The sequence below is a fragment of the Toxorhynchites rutilus genome, chromosome 2, assembly GCF_029784135.1.
Source record: "Toxorhynchites rutilus septentrionalis strain SRP chromosome 2, ASM2978413v1, whole genome shotgun sequence".
NCBI classification, from domain to species: domain Eukaryota; kingdom Metazoa; phylum Arthropoda; class Insecta; order Diptera; family Culicidae; genus Toxorhynchites; species Toxorhynchites rutilus.
In genome coordinates, this window is record NC_073745.1 from 67,355,831 (window position 1) to 67,373,260 (window position 17,430).

Sequence of the window (17,430 nt, forward strand, 5' to 3'; positions counted from 1 at the left end):
TGATTGGCACTAAAGTGGCGGAAATAGGCCGACGAAAAATAAGCGAAGATAAAAAAAAGACGGGTGGGTAATGTCGGGGACATAACCGGAGTGACGTAGGACTATACAAAGGGGACAGCTTTTTCTAAATATATATGTTAAATATATTGTTTTACCTTCTTCTTATACATGAATACCTACCTTCTTCTTCTTCTTAAATGGCACCAACGTTCCTAGAGGAACTTCGCCGTCTCAACGTAATATTACTTGCGTCATTTTTACTAGTACTTAGTTGAAATTTCTATGCCAAATAACACGCCTTGAATGCATTCTGAGTGGCAAGCTCTAGAATACGCGGGACCACAGTGCAAGTCGGAGGAAAGTTCTTTTACGAAAAATTCCCCCGACCAGAACGGGAATCGAACCCGAACCCCCGGCATGTTAAGTTTTGACGCTAACCACTCGGCCACGGGAGCACATGAATACCTACCTATCTACCTGAAATATGGATTAGTTTACTGTTTACTGTTTATGAACATGTTGGGAGTTCTGAAAAGAACCTTTGGTGTTGTGTTTTTGCGTTTTTTTACAAACTTTCTCATTTTTTTTCTCACTGTCCTATGATTGATTCTTGATTTTTTTTCTGAAGGCTTTGTCCTTATTAAATGTTCAACGCCGGGCATCTTTTGGCGTATACACATATCGTACAATCAAAATGATGGCTGTGATAGGGAATGCATAGGTAGTCATCAGCTCATTCACTATCATATATTTCACTATTGAGCACATTACCGTACCTTAAACTGTGGTTTCGGAGACGAATGAATTGTATGATTTGTAGTCTCCGCAAACAAAGTAAATAAAAATGTAAAAGAACTGAGGTTTTGCAGACGAAATCTACGATCTGTCGAGAAATAAACGAGCTATAAGCGTTCTGAAAAACCAACAGTAAATACAGGGACGAATGACCTTCGGATTAAAGTCCTTTAAAATAAGAACAGAGCAGCAGGAAATACATAGCTCATTATGTTGCTCCCCAGTTATGTTTCTATACATTGCAGATATAACTTCAGTCAATTTTCAACATCAGTTATCAACCAAAGCTGAATAATCAATTTAAAAGACCCTAACCACCAATAAGCTCAAAAACAAGCATAAACAAAATAATTCAGTTCATATTATATGTCATATTATGTTCCGACATCGGTTTTTCATCGAAGACGATGAGCGTCATGAGTTTCGTCAATGCATCTTTGAGCGTATCGTAGCGGAAGTCTCGCGTCTAACCCACTACAATAAGCGGTTAACCATTACGGCGTGGGAAATTCAGATCGCAATCAGTCTGTTACTGCCCGGTGAACTTGCATGCGGTTTCCGAAGGTACCAAAGCGGTGAAGAAGTATACTAACACCAAATAAAGATTCGGAAGCAAACCCAAAAAAGGGACCACAAAATCATCTTTAATCTAAAGAGTTTATTGTTTTGTTATCCCTCGATATCCTCATCTTGTTCGGCTAAACCTGTTTAGCGATTTCGTTTGCCACTCGCCACAGGATTCACAGTTGGAAAATTTCTTCCCATCCAGCTTGGGACATGTTGTACTGTAAATTACATTTAATGCGACATGCCGAAGCACCACTCAGTTTCGCATTGGAGGCGATTTTAACCTGTAATTGAACATTTGCGATGACAGTGGTACAGCTTTCACAGTTGGAAAATTTCTTCCCATCCAGCTTGGGACATGTTGGGTCATAATTTGGCCCCAAACTCTATGTTTACAAAAATGTCCAACTAAATATGTCACATTACAGGTCCGTCCAATTAGCTAAATGTCGAACTAAATGTAAATTACTGTACTTTCAACCTGGAAGCAATTTAATTGGTGAAAATTGAATAATCGGGAAATTCCCCAACCATCAATAAGCTCAGAACAACTGCCAAATTCTAATACTCATCATATCCTGGCAAACAAATTAAGAAAAAATCAATTTGTGTTTTATTATTATTTTGGATAATATTTTAGAATGCATTAAACTGTATTTCGTAAACTCTTTTTTGAAAGGTTTAATAGCCCTGATAAGCGCCGTGTTTTATGGAATGGTTCCAATTTAGAAAACTTAGTACTCGTGGTTTTGAAAAAAACCATTTCGAACGCCCTCGATGCCGCCCTGTTCTGGATTTGCCACCAAAGCAGTTTGTTTGAAGAACAAACTTGTTTCTTCTGCTACCTGCTGCAGCTTTGCGATTGCCACTCGCCACTCGCTGCAACCGCCTGTTGTTGTCTTGATGTCCACCGAACCGAATGTGGTCTGTTCTGTATGCGGATTTTCTTATCGTCGCGAGCAGCTTTGCCAGCTAACTCGATCACTTCGGCGGCCGAAACTATATAACGCCAACTGGTGCACTGATACTAACGCGCTCGGCCTAGCTACCCTTGCGGAGCAATTGGCGGATACACCTACGGGGAACTGGAGACCAACACTGTTCGAGCGGGATTTTGCCTTTCCTTCCACTTTTCCTCTGCCATGTCCAGACATGGCTGCTTGTGTTGGTTTGTTGATGTGATGTGATGCGAAACGATGTGGTGTACGGTTTGGATGAAAATGATCGTTACGGAAGGAAGGAAGGAAGGTATTGTATTATAGAGACTTTAAACTTTTGCAGTTCATTCGTCTCTAGCCTTGAGAAAGGCCCTTTGAAAACTCTACTCTATTCTACTCCAGCGCTACCACCTCCGCCCTCTTGCCTTGAGAAAGGCACTCGATCCCTCGCCGTCCAGCCCGTCCAGCAACGATGTTGTCCAGTCGGTGTCCACACAAAGAATGATCGTTACGGCAGCGGAGCGGGGATTTTTAAGCTGACTGGCTGACTCGAGAATTACGCATGTGTGAGACTGCGACCAATGTTTCGTTCATTTTTTTCTTTTTCCTTTCCAATCGTGGTTCATTCTATTTCGCTGCTGCTCTGGTTGCCCGTTTTGGTCGGTACGTTTTGAGGAGCACAAAATGGACCAATCAAAAATGGCACATAGTGCATTTGGACAATGCTTGATATTTCACAATTATTCAACTGTTTATCTCAAGAAAAATGAAATGTTATTCGTTATGATAGATGCGTAGATATATTTCCTATCAATTGATGCAAACACCTTTGCGATCTATTGATAAATGCTCGAGATATAAGCGTTTCAAATCTTGCATTTTTTCCTACTTGTTCAGTGCCTAGATTTTCATTTCACCCCCTATATCTTCCGGTTAGACGTAGTCCTACGTCAAAAAAAAAAAAATAGTAATATTTTGTGCCGAGTCCCGTCGAACATTAGGGCTACAATGGAAAGTCTGTGATTTTGTGATAGATATGGTGAAACCAACACTTCTTGACCATTTGTCAATGGCCTTTACGGTTCTTTGCAGTAGAGGATGAAGTGATTCCGTTTTACGCCCCCGTGCCACTAGGAGAATATCGTCGGCATATAGAAGTATATTCACCCTATTGGGTATAACTCGAAATATGGGTTGCATCGCAATGAGGAACAGTGTCACTGATAAAACGGAGCCTTGTGGCATCCCATTTTCTAGATGGTGCGCTCTCGACAAATAGCCTTTCACACACACCTGGAACGTTCTTTCCGAGAGGAAGCTTTGCAGGATAATCATCATACGACCGCTGATTCGCCATGATTTCAATGTACGTAGTATTGCATATCGCCAAGTTGTATCGTACGCTTTGGAGAGATCCAAAGATGCTACGAGGCTGTGCTCATTTCTTAATGGAAGAAATCTTTCCAGTTCTGCTAAATATGAATCTACGCCGCACCCAGAACGAAATGCATGCTGACGTGTGTCAAGTCTTCTTTTCGATTCTAGCTCGGTAGTTAAACGTCGGTTGATGATGCGTTCGAATGATTTCGCCATGCAGCTAGTAAGCGAAATCGGTCGAAATGCTTCTGCTCCGGGTTGACTGTTAGTCGGTTTCGGAATGGGTATTACAATAGCATTTCGCCAACTATTAGGATAAGTTCCGTTGTTCCATATTTTGTTGAAAAGTTGAAGGAGTGTTTGTTTTACCGATAACGGAAGCCGTTGAAGCATAGGGTACCCTAAAAGATCAGGGCCTGTCGAGATACTTCGTCCTTTGTCGAGTGCCCACAGAAGCTCATTGAGGGTGATGTCTTTGTTGTACACATCAGTGTTGTTGGGCAGGAAATGCATACGTCGTCGTTCGGCTCGCTCTTTCTTTATTTGAAATGATGGGAGGTAGCTAGAAGTCGCTGATCTTTTGCTGTAATGTTCTGCCAGTTCTTCCGCTACTTCTTCGGGATCGTCTGTGAGCGTGTTGACTCGTTTGAGTATCAAATTGTGCTGCTGTCGGTTACCCCGTAGAGTATTTACTGTTCGCCATAGTTCAGTTGTAGTACTGTCCGGTGAGATTTTTGACACGAAATCTTGCCACGATTGCAGTTTTGCTTTTTTAATCTCCCTCCGCGCTGCTGCCCTCGACTCTTGGAATCTTCTCAGGGCCATTGACCTTTCAGGATCAGATATTTGTAATCGTCTCAGTGCTCGAAGATGCTTCCGCCGTCGTTTGATTGCTTTTTCAACATCTGGACCCCACCATGGTACATTTTTTGGTCCAACGTGACCACTGCTTCTCGGTATGCTCTTAGTCGCTGCTTCTAATATTTTTTCAGTAAAGCTATCCACATCCCATTCATAGTCCGGATTGATTAAATGAGCTACTGTGTATTCGTATAGAGCCCAGTCTGCGCGGTCATAATACCACTTTTGTCGTGATGTTTTTGTACGAAATCTTCCGGGAATGGATATAACAATCGGAAAATGATCACTGTTGTGGGTATCCGACAAAGTATTCCAGGTGAACTTCTGAGCCAGATTTTCAGAGCAAAGAGTAATATCGATTGACGAAGTATTGCCTGTAGCTGGATCGATACGAGTGGGTGAACCGTTGTTTAGGATCACCAGTTGTTTGGTTAAGCTTGTCTCTGCAATGAAATGACCAAAGACGTTTGATGACTGCGAACCCCATGCTGTATGATGGGCATTAAAGTCTCCCATGAAAAACACTGGACCTTCCACTTTGTTGAACAGATCGTTCAGCTGCGCCTGACATCGCTTGGTGCTGGGTGGAATATAGATGGCAATTACTGTTGCTTGAATGGGGTACTGGATTCGCACTGCCACAATCTGTAGTTTCGTATTTATTTGTACCCGCTCGAAAGATATATCTTCACGGATCGCGAGGCCGACGCCATGCTGCCAATAATGTTTGTGGTTTGATTTAAGAAGCAATTGGTAGTTCTTGCCGACAAAGTCTGGCTTTGTGATCGTTTCTCTCACTTTCGTCTCTTGGAGAGCTATCATGCAGGGTTCATGTTTTGCGATGAGATGTTTTAGCTCACTAATGTTAGCCCGGAGTCCACGGATATTCCATTGCAGCGCGAAACATCTGTTAGTGTTCATGTTTGTCGATGTTGCGTTCGACATTGAAGATGATGTTGATATTCTGCGTAAAATCGTTCTTCTGTTTGTACATTGTTGTATTGAGTCACTTGTGTGTGGAGCATTGGTTGTCCTTTCTGGAATGGATAGAAGTGGCGCAGTATACTTCGTTGGAGATCGCGGTAATAATGAGCAGACCTGTCGTTCGTCGTGTTCCGCAGTGCCAACCGCTGTTGAGACTAATATATTATTGGTTTCTGAATTGCCAACAACAGTTGGCACTGTGGAGAGACTTTGTGTAGTTCGCATTTGTTGAAAGGTTGATGTGGCTTTTTGTCCATATTTTCTCGATGGTCCTTCGCCAGGTGAGGGACATGATTGGGTTGCTGTTAAACGTACATAGAGAGCGGCAGAATTTGTAGGTGTCAAAATGATGTTGTCACTGACCTGTGGGGCAGCTTGCCCCACAGTGCCAACCGCGGTCGTATTGGCTACACTGTTATTATGAATAAGACCGACTGCGATCGGCACTGGGGAAAGGCTGTGTATAGTGCTGTTGTTTTTTTTGATTGATTCTTGTTCTTCATTGGTATGACCAATCAAAATTGATCGAGATACTTTGGTGTCTGTAGTTATATTTGAGGAAGCGAGTGATGCGTTGTTCGTTCGATAGTCGGCCGCACAGGAGATTTCACCGTCAACGGGTTGGGGTGGGACGTCCCGGATAGATTCATCTGCCTGCTGCGCTTCTTCAAGAAGTGAGGGTGGTACTACACATTCCCATTCCTCAAACCGACTATTTGTGTTGGTATGCTGCATGGTATAGTTATTAGTGGTGATACATGACTTGGACTGTGATGATTGAGTTCTATTGTTTTGAGGGTTCATTATCAGGTGTTTTATATGAGTTGAAAGCGTCTTGATCTGCTTCGAAGTCGGTGAGATCCACCTCTTCCACCGTCGGTTGATTTGCTGTTCGTCTCGTTTTTATTGGGCTTCTTGTGTTGTTAGACGTTTTCTTCGGTGGCGGCGACATTCCTGTTGGTTGATATTGTTGCGCATGGTATGATTGGTTTGTTCCTCGTTTTGATTTTTTTCGGCTTGTTTCTGTGTCGGTTTCACTTGTTTGTGAGTTGGAGCGTGATCTGATTCGTGTAGCATCAAGATATTTCTTCATTCTTTGGTTTTGTATTTCAAGTTTTTCTAATTTTGTATCTTTGTGTTGGATCAATTCTAGCAATTCGTTTATTTTGTCATCTTTCCGTTTGTTTTGTTCAATAATAATGTTTAGTTTTTCTTCCAGTGATTGTTTTTGCTGTACTTCCTTTTGGAGTTTGGAGATTTCTATTTGCTTCTCTTTAATTTGCGTCGAAAGTGCGTTGAATCTGGTGTGATCGAGTCTAGGTTGTGCAGTTACCTGAGCGTAGCTACCATTTCCGGCTAAAACTCGTTTTCTTGCCTCCACGTGCGACAGATTGAAGTCGATTTTTGTACGGATAACTGCGACTTCCGTTTTGTGAATTTCACATTGTCGGCTACTGGGTCGATGACTTCCCTTACAATTACGGCAGAACGGTTCATTTTCGCACACTTCTTTTTCCTCGTGTTCATTGGAACAATTGTAACATCGTATTGGGTTCGGGCAAATTTTTCGAGGATGGCCATATTCATAACATTGAAAACATAGCATTGGATTCGGGTAATACGGTCGAGTTCTCACACGAAGTACCCCGACCTTCACGGTTTCAGGGTATATGCTTCGATTAAAAGTTAGAATGATGGCTGGCGTTTTTTCCTTGTTGCTCTTCAATATTCTCCTCGCTTTTATAACTCCTTGTTGTTCCAATTCTTCTTCGATTTTTTCTTCATTCAGTTGTAGCAAATCAAAGGAGGATATAACGCAACGACTTATGTTGAGCGTGGGATGCAGTTCTATTGATATCTCCGTTCCGTCAATTAGTTGAGTCATTTTCAACAATTGCTCAACCTGTGCTGCATTTCTCGTTTTTATCACGTAACGAGTACATTTCTGCTCACTAGTTGCATGCTCGATTGGTCCAGCAAAGTCCTCTAAACTCTTCCCGATTATAAATGGGTTGATTGGTAAGCTAACTCCATTTTTACCGGTGAGTAATAGAGTGGTGATAGCGCCAAACTCATTTCTCGGGTCCAAGTATCTCGGAAGTCCTCTCCCGGATGACCCCCCTGGGTCATCACCACTCATAGATACCATGCAGTACTCACGTGAGTAATGCGATCACAAAATAAATCAGGTTCGTTGCTTTCACCTTTAAGCGATACGATGGAGACACTGAGTTGTTAATCCGTTCTTGAATTTGAATATTCAAATCACATGGAGCCGCGCGCCACTTCGAATTTTCAAATTTCGAATTCGATGGAGACGCAAATATTGAAATAGCTCTTTCTTTCCTTGTACCCTTTTACTTTCACACGTAATCGAAACCGGGTCGCAGCACTTTACTCGCAACTACGACACTTTCGGATCAGAAAAAGCACGGTGGCGAAGCGCCAGCTTAGAGAACTACGGGTGGCGGAGTCCAACTTTCAATCCAAATTTTCGCGAAACGATTGGGTTTAAATAAACTTAACAAAGCGACCGATTGCTACGGATGCTCTACACGAACTGATAAGGAGGTAGTGACTCCAAATCGCAACGATAAGCCTTTCGGCAAAAACAAGATCTCGGAAGCTGTATACGACATTATTGACAAAGTTTGATTGCGTGGTAATGGACGACGAAACCTACGTCAAGGCAGACTTCAGACAGCTTCCTGGACAAGAGTACAGCAACCGGAAGGGGAAAGGTGGCAGACATTTTCAAGCATATTAAACTATCAAAGTTTGCCAAGAAATATCTCGTTTGGCATGCTATCTGTACCTGTGGCTTGAAAAGCGACATTTTCGTTTCGTTGCAACCGGGACCGTCAACCAGGAAATTTACGTGAAAGAGTGTCTTCAAAAGCGTTTGCTGACTTTCCTGAAGAAACATGACTTGTCTGTGCTGTTTTGGTATGCCGCTAACAAGATGCAGGTTGTGCCCAAGGATAAGAACCCTCCCAACACACCAGAACTTCGCCCAGTCGAAAAATATTGGGCGATAGTTAAGCAGAACCTTAAGAAGAAGCAGTTCATAGCAAACTAGCGTTCTGCGGCGAAGAAAGTGGATAAGGTGACTGTACAAAATCTGGTGGCAGGCGTCAAACGAAAGGCTCGCCAATTTGGACTAGGTCGACCGAAATCTTAACGGAGTATTTTTTCCGTCTTTTATACATATTGAACTTCAAAAAGAAAGATACTTTGATTTATTTTAATAAACAAATAATCGATTTATACGCAATTTAGTCTGACCACCTTTTGATCCGAACACCCTTTAGAAGCAATTTTTTGCAAATTTCCCGATTTCACCTGTATACACCTGTCATGTCTTACGTTTCGAGTCACCCTGCAGCTGCGGAAGTCGCTTTGCTGTTAGAATAAACAACAAAACAGGGCCGGCCCTCAAACAGGAGTTAGTCCGTGTAAAATTTCGGTAGTGGAATTTAAGTGATTTTGTCGGAAAATTTTGAAAATTTCGCTACTTCTGGGAGCCTAATTCATCTTAGATCATTGTTCAGCGTAGTTAGTGAGACGGTGGGTGGTTTTGTTGCTTATCGATGCTCGAGAATTTTTGTTTTGCAATTCCGAGACTATTCGACAACTTCAGTCAGGGTAAAATCGACACCAGGATATGTGTCCCACTGACAGGAAAAATGCGTCCTTCCTTTTTGTAGATGCCTGTAGATACCTCGTGTTATATTTGGAAGACAAAACAAAGAGCTGGACTGATAAATAGCCAAAACAAACTATGAATCGGGCATGCCATCAAAAAACCCAGGCAGAGTTTCAACGCTCATCAGCACATCTCCCGTGTATGCTCCCCCAAGCTCGGACATAAATATAAGTGTTGCATCAGCGGCGAGAGCTTTGGAGTTCAATTGAAGTTGAAATATATGAATTCGTTTGGTTTTTTACTATTCAAAATCAGAGCAATCCAATTTGCAACCACTATCAACTCTCTCCTCTCTTGAAGTGTCTAAATAGTATATACCGTTCTGAATCATATTTCGGACACTTTGTTCTTATATCTTGAAATTCGTGATGCACTGATGATATACAGTAGAACCCCGATTATCCGCGAAATAGTCGGGCTAGGCCATCGCGTATAACGAAAATCGCGGATAATGCGATATAAGACTAAAAATGAGGCACAAACACGAAAAATATATATTTTAGCATGAAAACTATGTTTCATCAATATAGAAATTATTGAACTATCAATCTGTCAGGTCGTGTACATCAGTGATCAGATAATGTGAAGGACATGACCAAAAAAAAAGCAAGACTCTACCACTCACTGACAAATTTCGGGAAGGTTTATAGACTTACTAGGGAACTCACTTTCGCGGATAATCCGCACCGCGGATAATCCGCACCGCGGATCAACCGCTCGCGGATAATCGAGGTTCTACTGTAACTATAAAATTAATATCACAATTGCTTCTTCGGAGTAATCCCTTGGTTTCACTATCATTTCATATGAGAACTACATTTGAATCATAACATAATCGGCAAAAATCTGACAACACTACTCATTATAGTTTGTGTTTGACGTTTGCTTCGCGTGAGCACGTAGAATTTACCCGCTCATAAATATTTAAATTTCTCCCGTGTTTCATCAGTTTTCATCATCGTTAACAGTTTACTGTGATTGCTTGGTAAGCGTTTCGCAGTTGATTATAAAATATAATCAAGTGCAATGTAATTTTCGTTCAAAAAGTTACAAAATAAAGTGTCCGATATTTGAATTCAATCTGTCCGAAATTTGATTTAGTGTCCGAAGTTTGATTCTTATTCGTTTCATTTGAAAAGCATTTTATTCGATGATTTTTTATGTTTTCAATCAAATAGGTACCAAAGTAGAAAGCTTAAAAGCATATTGAACTAATTTATCGAAAATATCCACCAAATAATACCTGTGCATAAAGCTTAGATTTGTTTTCTGCATCATATATGCTGCATCAAATATGATTCAGAACGGTAGATAGCTTCTTGATATTTTGAAATTATTGTAACAAGTTTACATTTGATTCCTTAAAAATGTCGGTTTTATCCGACAGGGTGTCGATCTCACCCGCACTCCCATTTGTTTCACCTGAAAACATAAATTTTTATATTCTATCAAAATTCGAGTTCTACTCAAAAAATGATAATCAGATACTGTAGAATGGTTTGTGAGTTGTTGAAGAGAAGTTCTGTAACCATTTGAAGTCGAAGAAACGGTGTCGGTTTTACCCTGATTTCCCCTACCCATTCTGATCGTCAAATTGTTTCTATAATTTCTGTTCATGTTTCAAACAAAAAATTGCTGCATAAATTTTCTGTCTAATGGTATACAACACAACATATGTCGCAATATCGATTTTGAGTAATATGCGTTTGATATCTCTTAATGAATCGTTACATTTTTCGTAGAGTGACCCCCCTATGTAGAAATCATAGATATAGTTCTATGTCAAAAACTGACAATCGATATGAATTTTGATCTTTCTATTAGTATGTGAATTCCGGTTCCATATGCATACACATAGTTATTGTGCATCCGTTTTGTTCCTTGCAAACAAGGGACAAGGGGGTCTCCGTAGCCACATTGGTTGAGCGTTCGCTTAGTAAGCGATCGATCGTGAGTTCAAAACTCAGGGCCCTCATTGACCATCTTTGTGTTGTTACAGAATAGCTACGTCCACGCAACAATCATCAGCGATGGAGATCGATCCACGGTCGAAATAAGATCGATTCATCCATACAACTGCTCTGCTCTGCAAGACACATCGGGCTGCTGTTCTATAAATAACTCAACAATGATCAATCAACTGTCTCCGCTGTCCGGTGGACCAACTGGATAATGGAAGAACAGAAAGAATAACTCTTACGCCTAAATGGCTACTCCGTGAATGTACAATGTGTAATGGTATAGAAGGAATACTGGCGAATGGCAACTGTGTAATGTGCTAATTATAGATATGATAACCATGTGACACGTACACGATTAAAATTCGGCTCTGTTACAGCTAAAATGCTAATGAGCTTTAAATAAATAAATGGGATAAAAAAAAACCAAGAGACAAAGGCAACGAATGCAAATGTTACAAAACAAAGCCATGCGCTTGATATTAAAATGTGATCGGCAAACCCTACGGAGAATAATGTTAGAATGCCTACAATGGATGTCAATAGGTCAAAGAATTTGTGTGCTCCCTTGGCCGAGTGGTTAGCGTCATAACTAACATGCCGGGTGTTAGGGTTCGATTCCCGTTCTGGTCGGGGGAATTTTTCGTCAAAGAAATTTCCTCCGACTTGTACTGTGATCACGCGTATTCTAGAGCTTGCCACTCAGAATACATTCAAGGCGTGTTATTTGGCATAGAAATCTCAACTAAGTACTAATAAAAATGACGCAAGTAATACTACGTTGAGACGGCGATGTTCCTCTAGGAACGTTAGTGCCATTGAAGAAGAAGAAGAAGGTCAAAGAATAAAATATAGCACGTTTACGTTTATATTCAAAATGACGAATGGAATGACACCGAGTTATTAACAGAATACTATAACATATGAAAGAGATATACACCAATAAAATACTAGACAAGCAAGTGACCTCAGAACTATGAACTTCCAGATGTCTTGCACCCAAAACTCAATTTTTTATAAAGGTACCGATTGTATAATACACTGCCCCGTGAAGAAAAAATAACAACAAACCTCAGAATATTCCGGAATATTTGTAATGATTTTTTAAAGAATGATTTGGAATTGTGACCTGTTCGATAGTCAGTGTTATTGTGTAAATTGACGAAGTGATGACGGATAGAATCTTACTTTTGTATTTGTTTGTGCATGTGTTTTTGTGTTTTTTTGTCTGACTAAAATAATGATGGTATTTAGTTTACTTTTAGTTTTTTTTAGATATTAGTTAATTTGAAAATATTGAAAATTAACTTCCAAGAGTAATGAACTTCATTTAGAAGGGTCCAATGTGAAAATTGGAATGAAGCTGGGGATAGCCAAACCTGAATACTAGTAAACTGTTCTGTGTAGTAGAAGGTTACAACGAGATTTTTCAAGGTTGTGGCAGATCTGAGTGCAGATTCCGATAAACACGTTTGTCCCTAAATTATGTAGAACCTGAAGCGACAGTAAAACTCATTTGAAGGATATAATGAAGAAGCTGGGATGATGCTGGGGATAGCCCAACCGGAATACTCGTAAACTTATCTGTTGAGTAGATAACGTTAAGTTATCTGTTGTGGTTATAACGAGATTTTTCTGAGTTGTGGCAGATCTGATTGCGAGTTCCAGTATACATGTTTGTACCCCGATTATGAAGGGCCTGAAGTGTTGGCTAGAATTAGGTTCGGGTTATCGAGAATCTAGTAAAGTGGGAAGACCCTTGTAAATTCACGGCTGATGCGGACATAAGAATGGGGTTCAATTCTGGATCGGTCAAGGATTTTTCGGGTTGGAAATTTTCTTGACATGCCATGGATGAAATGCGCTCACGCAATGCCTCAGAATGTTCATTTGGTAAAATTTCTATATCTGTGACAAAACCAGTCCGTTCTTTTATTTTTTTATTATTTTGCTTACTGGTTCAGTTTTATGCTATAATGGAAAATTCTAACATTTAATTATCTTTAAGATAACTCGTCTAGCTCAAACCTTTGTAGGGGAATGAGGTGGGGCCATCTAATATATAAAAATCTCGTGTCACGATGTTCGTGGTCGAATTCCTCCGAAACGGCTCGACCGATTTTCATGAAATTATACACAAAACACTTGATAGCCATGAGAAGAGAACGAATTTATTTACGTTGTTAAATGACAAATGGCGCTAAGTTCGCTTTATCGAACTTCCATCCACACATGCGCCAATAATCTCAATTCGACTAAAGCCATTAGTATTGCCGGCGAGATGGAAAACTTTATCAGTAAACATAATAAATTATTGAAATTCTGCATGTATGAGCTCGGTTTGCAAGGTGACAATCACGTTATTGTCGTCAATCCTAATGAAACACCGACTGGAGATCACGTGTATACATTCAATGCGTATGTTTTTAAAGACATTGCTGGAGTCATGTTAGGCGACTGCACAGCGATGCGAGAAACTGTGATTCGAACAAGAAACAATAATCTGGAATTCATCGTTAACACTCACCGCTCAAACTACGCTCTTCTTCTTCTCTTCTTCAACGGTATTAATGTCCCTAATGTTCCTAACGTGAGCCTTACAAATAAATGAACTGGATAAAAAAAAATGTTCCTAACGTTCAGCATCCCAACGTAGAATGACTTGCGAACGATATAGAGGTAGAGAGCGAACAACTGCAATTATAGACAATCAGAAGCGGTGTGAGGAAAAATACACTCACTTGGGAGACGCTATCATGAGCAACGCCGACGCAGCCTTTGGTATTGCCAGGCCTAAACGCATGCATTGTCATGATATTACAGCACGTATGTTCAAACAAAAAACAATGAAGGAAACGTAGAATGAGCTTCATTACAACGTTACATGTATTCGGTTCCACACATTGCTGAATGTATTCGGCTAGAGAGCAAAAGCGAGGATTACCTCATATGCACATTTTTGATTTGGATAGTTGACAAAATACGCTCTGAGGAAATCGATAGTGTAATTTCTTGCAATCCGATCGCGTCAAAATTACCCGAATCGATTGCAATATCGCATTCTGTCATCCGTTCAATTTAAACACGCTTTCAAACAAAAATATAAATGAAATATGGCTCTATTGTGTGTTCTGTGTAACAGAACACATTCTCTGCAGGTAGGAAAAAATCTTGAACGAAAATTATCTCTGATAATTATTTTATATTTTGAATAATATTTTGAATGAAATGCAAGGAGATTCATAGAAAAATAGTTAAGTTACAATCAGGACTATACCTTCTCCCGACTCATGTCCAATCACTGTTCGTTAGATGCGCTACTCTTTCGTATTAATCTTGCCGATCTTTGTATTTGTGGCCAAGGTTACCACGACATCGAGCACGTTGTTTGGTCGTGCGAGCTGTATCTTGTCGCCAGATCGAATTTAGCAGTCACCCTTCGGGCCCGAGGAAGGCAGCCCATGATGCCGGTGAGAGACGTGTTGGCTCGGTTAGACTTTGATTACATGTCCCAAATATATGTATTCCTTAAAGCTATCGATCTTCGTGTGTGATTGTCCTTATACCCTTAGTTTTTCCTTTTCCTTTTCCTTTGTGAGAGATCGGATCCCTTCTTAAGAATAAGATGAAATGTAAATACATATTAGATATAAGATTGGTTTAAGAATTGAGTGTGATGAGTGTGATTGAGAGTGTGATTGAGAGTGTGAGTGTGATCATTGTCAACATATCCTCATATCCCCTCCTTTTCCTGAAGAAAATATGTCACCCTTCTAAACTCGAGTTGACCGCGAGTAATCGGTTTCCTATATTATTAACATTAGAATTAAGGAAAAATGTATATATACTAGTAACAATACAGTAAGGAGTTCGGCTTCTTTAAACCTATGTAACTGAGCCTGTAAAAATAAACGATTTAAATAAAAAAAAAAAAAAAAATCAGGACTATGTCCTCTAAGTATTTCACATCGAATAAAAATTTTCATTCAAATTTGAACAACTTAAAGTTGTTTCAATATATCAACGAAGAAATGCTGGTTATGATGGACAATCATTCATAAAAATTAGCATCGCAGACATTAGTATGGAAAATCGTTCGGCAGTGCCATATTCGCCTCAGCTGAGCAAAACATTCGATGATCATATTAATGTTCGATGAAGAACAACACATTTGCAACAACGAAATTTATATTTATTTTCTTTATTTACTGCTTTACGACAAAAATATATTCCTTTTTTCACTTTACATTGAACGTTCACGAGAACATACATGTCAGATTCGTAAATGAAATTCATCGGGAATGGAACACAAGGAATGGTTTGTTTTTTTTTGTCGGTGGTCATCGACTTTGCGCTCTATTCCTTGGTACGGCACATGTATTAACATGTATTAACATGTATTAACACAAGAGTCACGAACGTTTCACGTATGTGTAGATTGTTAAAACATTTAAACACACTTACAATACATTAGTTTTTTTTTTATTTAACAACCAACATGTTCACTAGAAATAATTGTTATGGCAGAACAACGTTTGCCGGGTCAGCTAGTCATTATATAAAGAAGACATTTTTCCAAGAGTATGAGAATTATTTCCAATCAAAGCAAACGCCGACCAACCGTGGCAACCGAAGTTTTTCATTCTCTGCCAGAACGTCTGATCAAGATGAAGCATTTTCGGGCAGGTCTGTGTTTCCTGATGATGATCTGGGCAATGGCCGAAGTCGAAGCCGACAAGAAACCTAAAGCGTTTTCATCTGGAACGCATTTTCCCGAGTACCACGATTACGGTAGCAGCGCACCGGAACCTGATCGTGACGATCCACTGCATCCAAGTAGGTATCCTGCGACAGGACCACATAGGTCGGAAAATTATCATCACTTTTATCCCACAGTGCTTGGAATCCCCGTCGAAAACCGTCAGCAAATGGAGAAGAAATGTAAGAACATCACGAGAATCAGATATGGCTATAGCGCCAAATGGACGGACGCTCCGTTTCAAGTCTCGATTCGTAGACTAGATCTCGACCGCTGGGAAAGCTTCGGTATGGGTCACTACTGTAGTGGCTCGATCATCGCCAACAATGCAATTTTGACCTCCGGCAGCTGTCTCAAGGGCCAAGGACGAGCAGAAATAGGTGTGGTCGTCGGAACACTGAACCGCCGCAAAGCAATCCTGGAAGCGACGCAGCTACTGTTCCCCGCAAATATCATCGTTCATCCGAGATATCTATCAGAAAACGATCCCAGATTCGATATTGGTCTTGTTTTAACATCGCGTCGCATGGAAATCGGACCAAAAGTAGCGAAGATAAAAATTGACCTGAATGCACCGTCTGCCCGTACCAAGTGTAAGACATATGGCTGGGGCATAACCAGCGAGTTTGGCGCTGATTACACGGATTGTCTTCAAAGGGCGGCTCTTTCCATTGTGGACAGAAGGGACTGCAGATCACTAACGACCGAATACATTACGAATTCAACTCTCTGCGCGAGAAGCTCTCTCGATAGTGATCCTTGTACGGCCGACCTTGGGAGTCCGGTTGTTTGTAACGGGAAGCTAAGCGGAATTGTTACAAGGAAGGATGGGTGTGAGGGAACTGCTCATGCTGATACACATATGAGCTTGTTCCAACACAAGCAATGGATCAAAAAATTGCTAACGGAATATCACGTGAGATCGGATGACGATGCGGATTCTGGTGCTAGATTGGTGTACACTTCTAGGATTTACGTTGCTATGGGTGTGTTTGCTTTCATTTTGGGAACATGCATTTTCTAAACACATTGTTAAAAATACTGCCCTTCTTCTTGGTGGCAATTGCTCATTTCAGCCCTTTGTTAAAAATCTTTGGAATGCATTCAAATAAATTATTGGAATTAGTTTAATCTGTTGTTTTCTTTGAAAATATATTCACTTTCAGTATACAGAGTCTTGGGAAAGCATAGCAATGAAATGGGAACAAAATCATTTGTCAATTATTGCGAAATGAAGTTTGTCGTCCCGGATGCGGCTCAATATTGATCCTAAATTGAAATGAAATTTAATAGTAGTAGGGTAAATGATCTTGGTTTGTCCGATTTAGGGTGTTTTCGCACAACTAGTAAATGCAAATAGATTTTCATAACGGATCATAAAGGATCATAACGGATTCCTCATAAAGAAAATGGGCCTGATCACGAACGTCACTTCACGGTGAAAACAGAAAGAAATGCATGCAAACTGCATACAATTCATTTCGT

General features: G+C 40.4%; 1 protein-coding gene across 1 annotated transcript; it reads left to right on the forward strand.

Annotated features, from left to right (window-relative positions):
* Positions 1 to 15,807: 15,807 nt before the first annotated feature.
* LOC129770746 (serine protease 1-like) lies at positions 15,808 to 17,043 on the forward strand. The gene is made up of 2 exons (XM_055773782.1): positions 15,808 to 16,022; positions 16,083 to 17,043. Exons 1-2 carry the CDS (start codon positions 15,854 to 15,856, stop codon positions 16,967 to 16,969), a joined length of 1,056 nt encoding a protein of 351 aa, XP_055629757.1. The 5' UTR covers positions 15,808 to 15,853; the 3' UTR covers positions 16,970 to 17,043.
* The last annotated feature ends 387 nt before the right edge of the window (positions 17,044 to 17,430 follow it).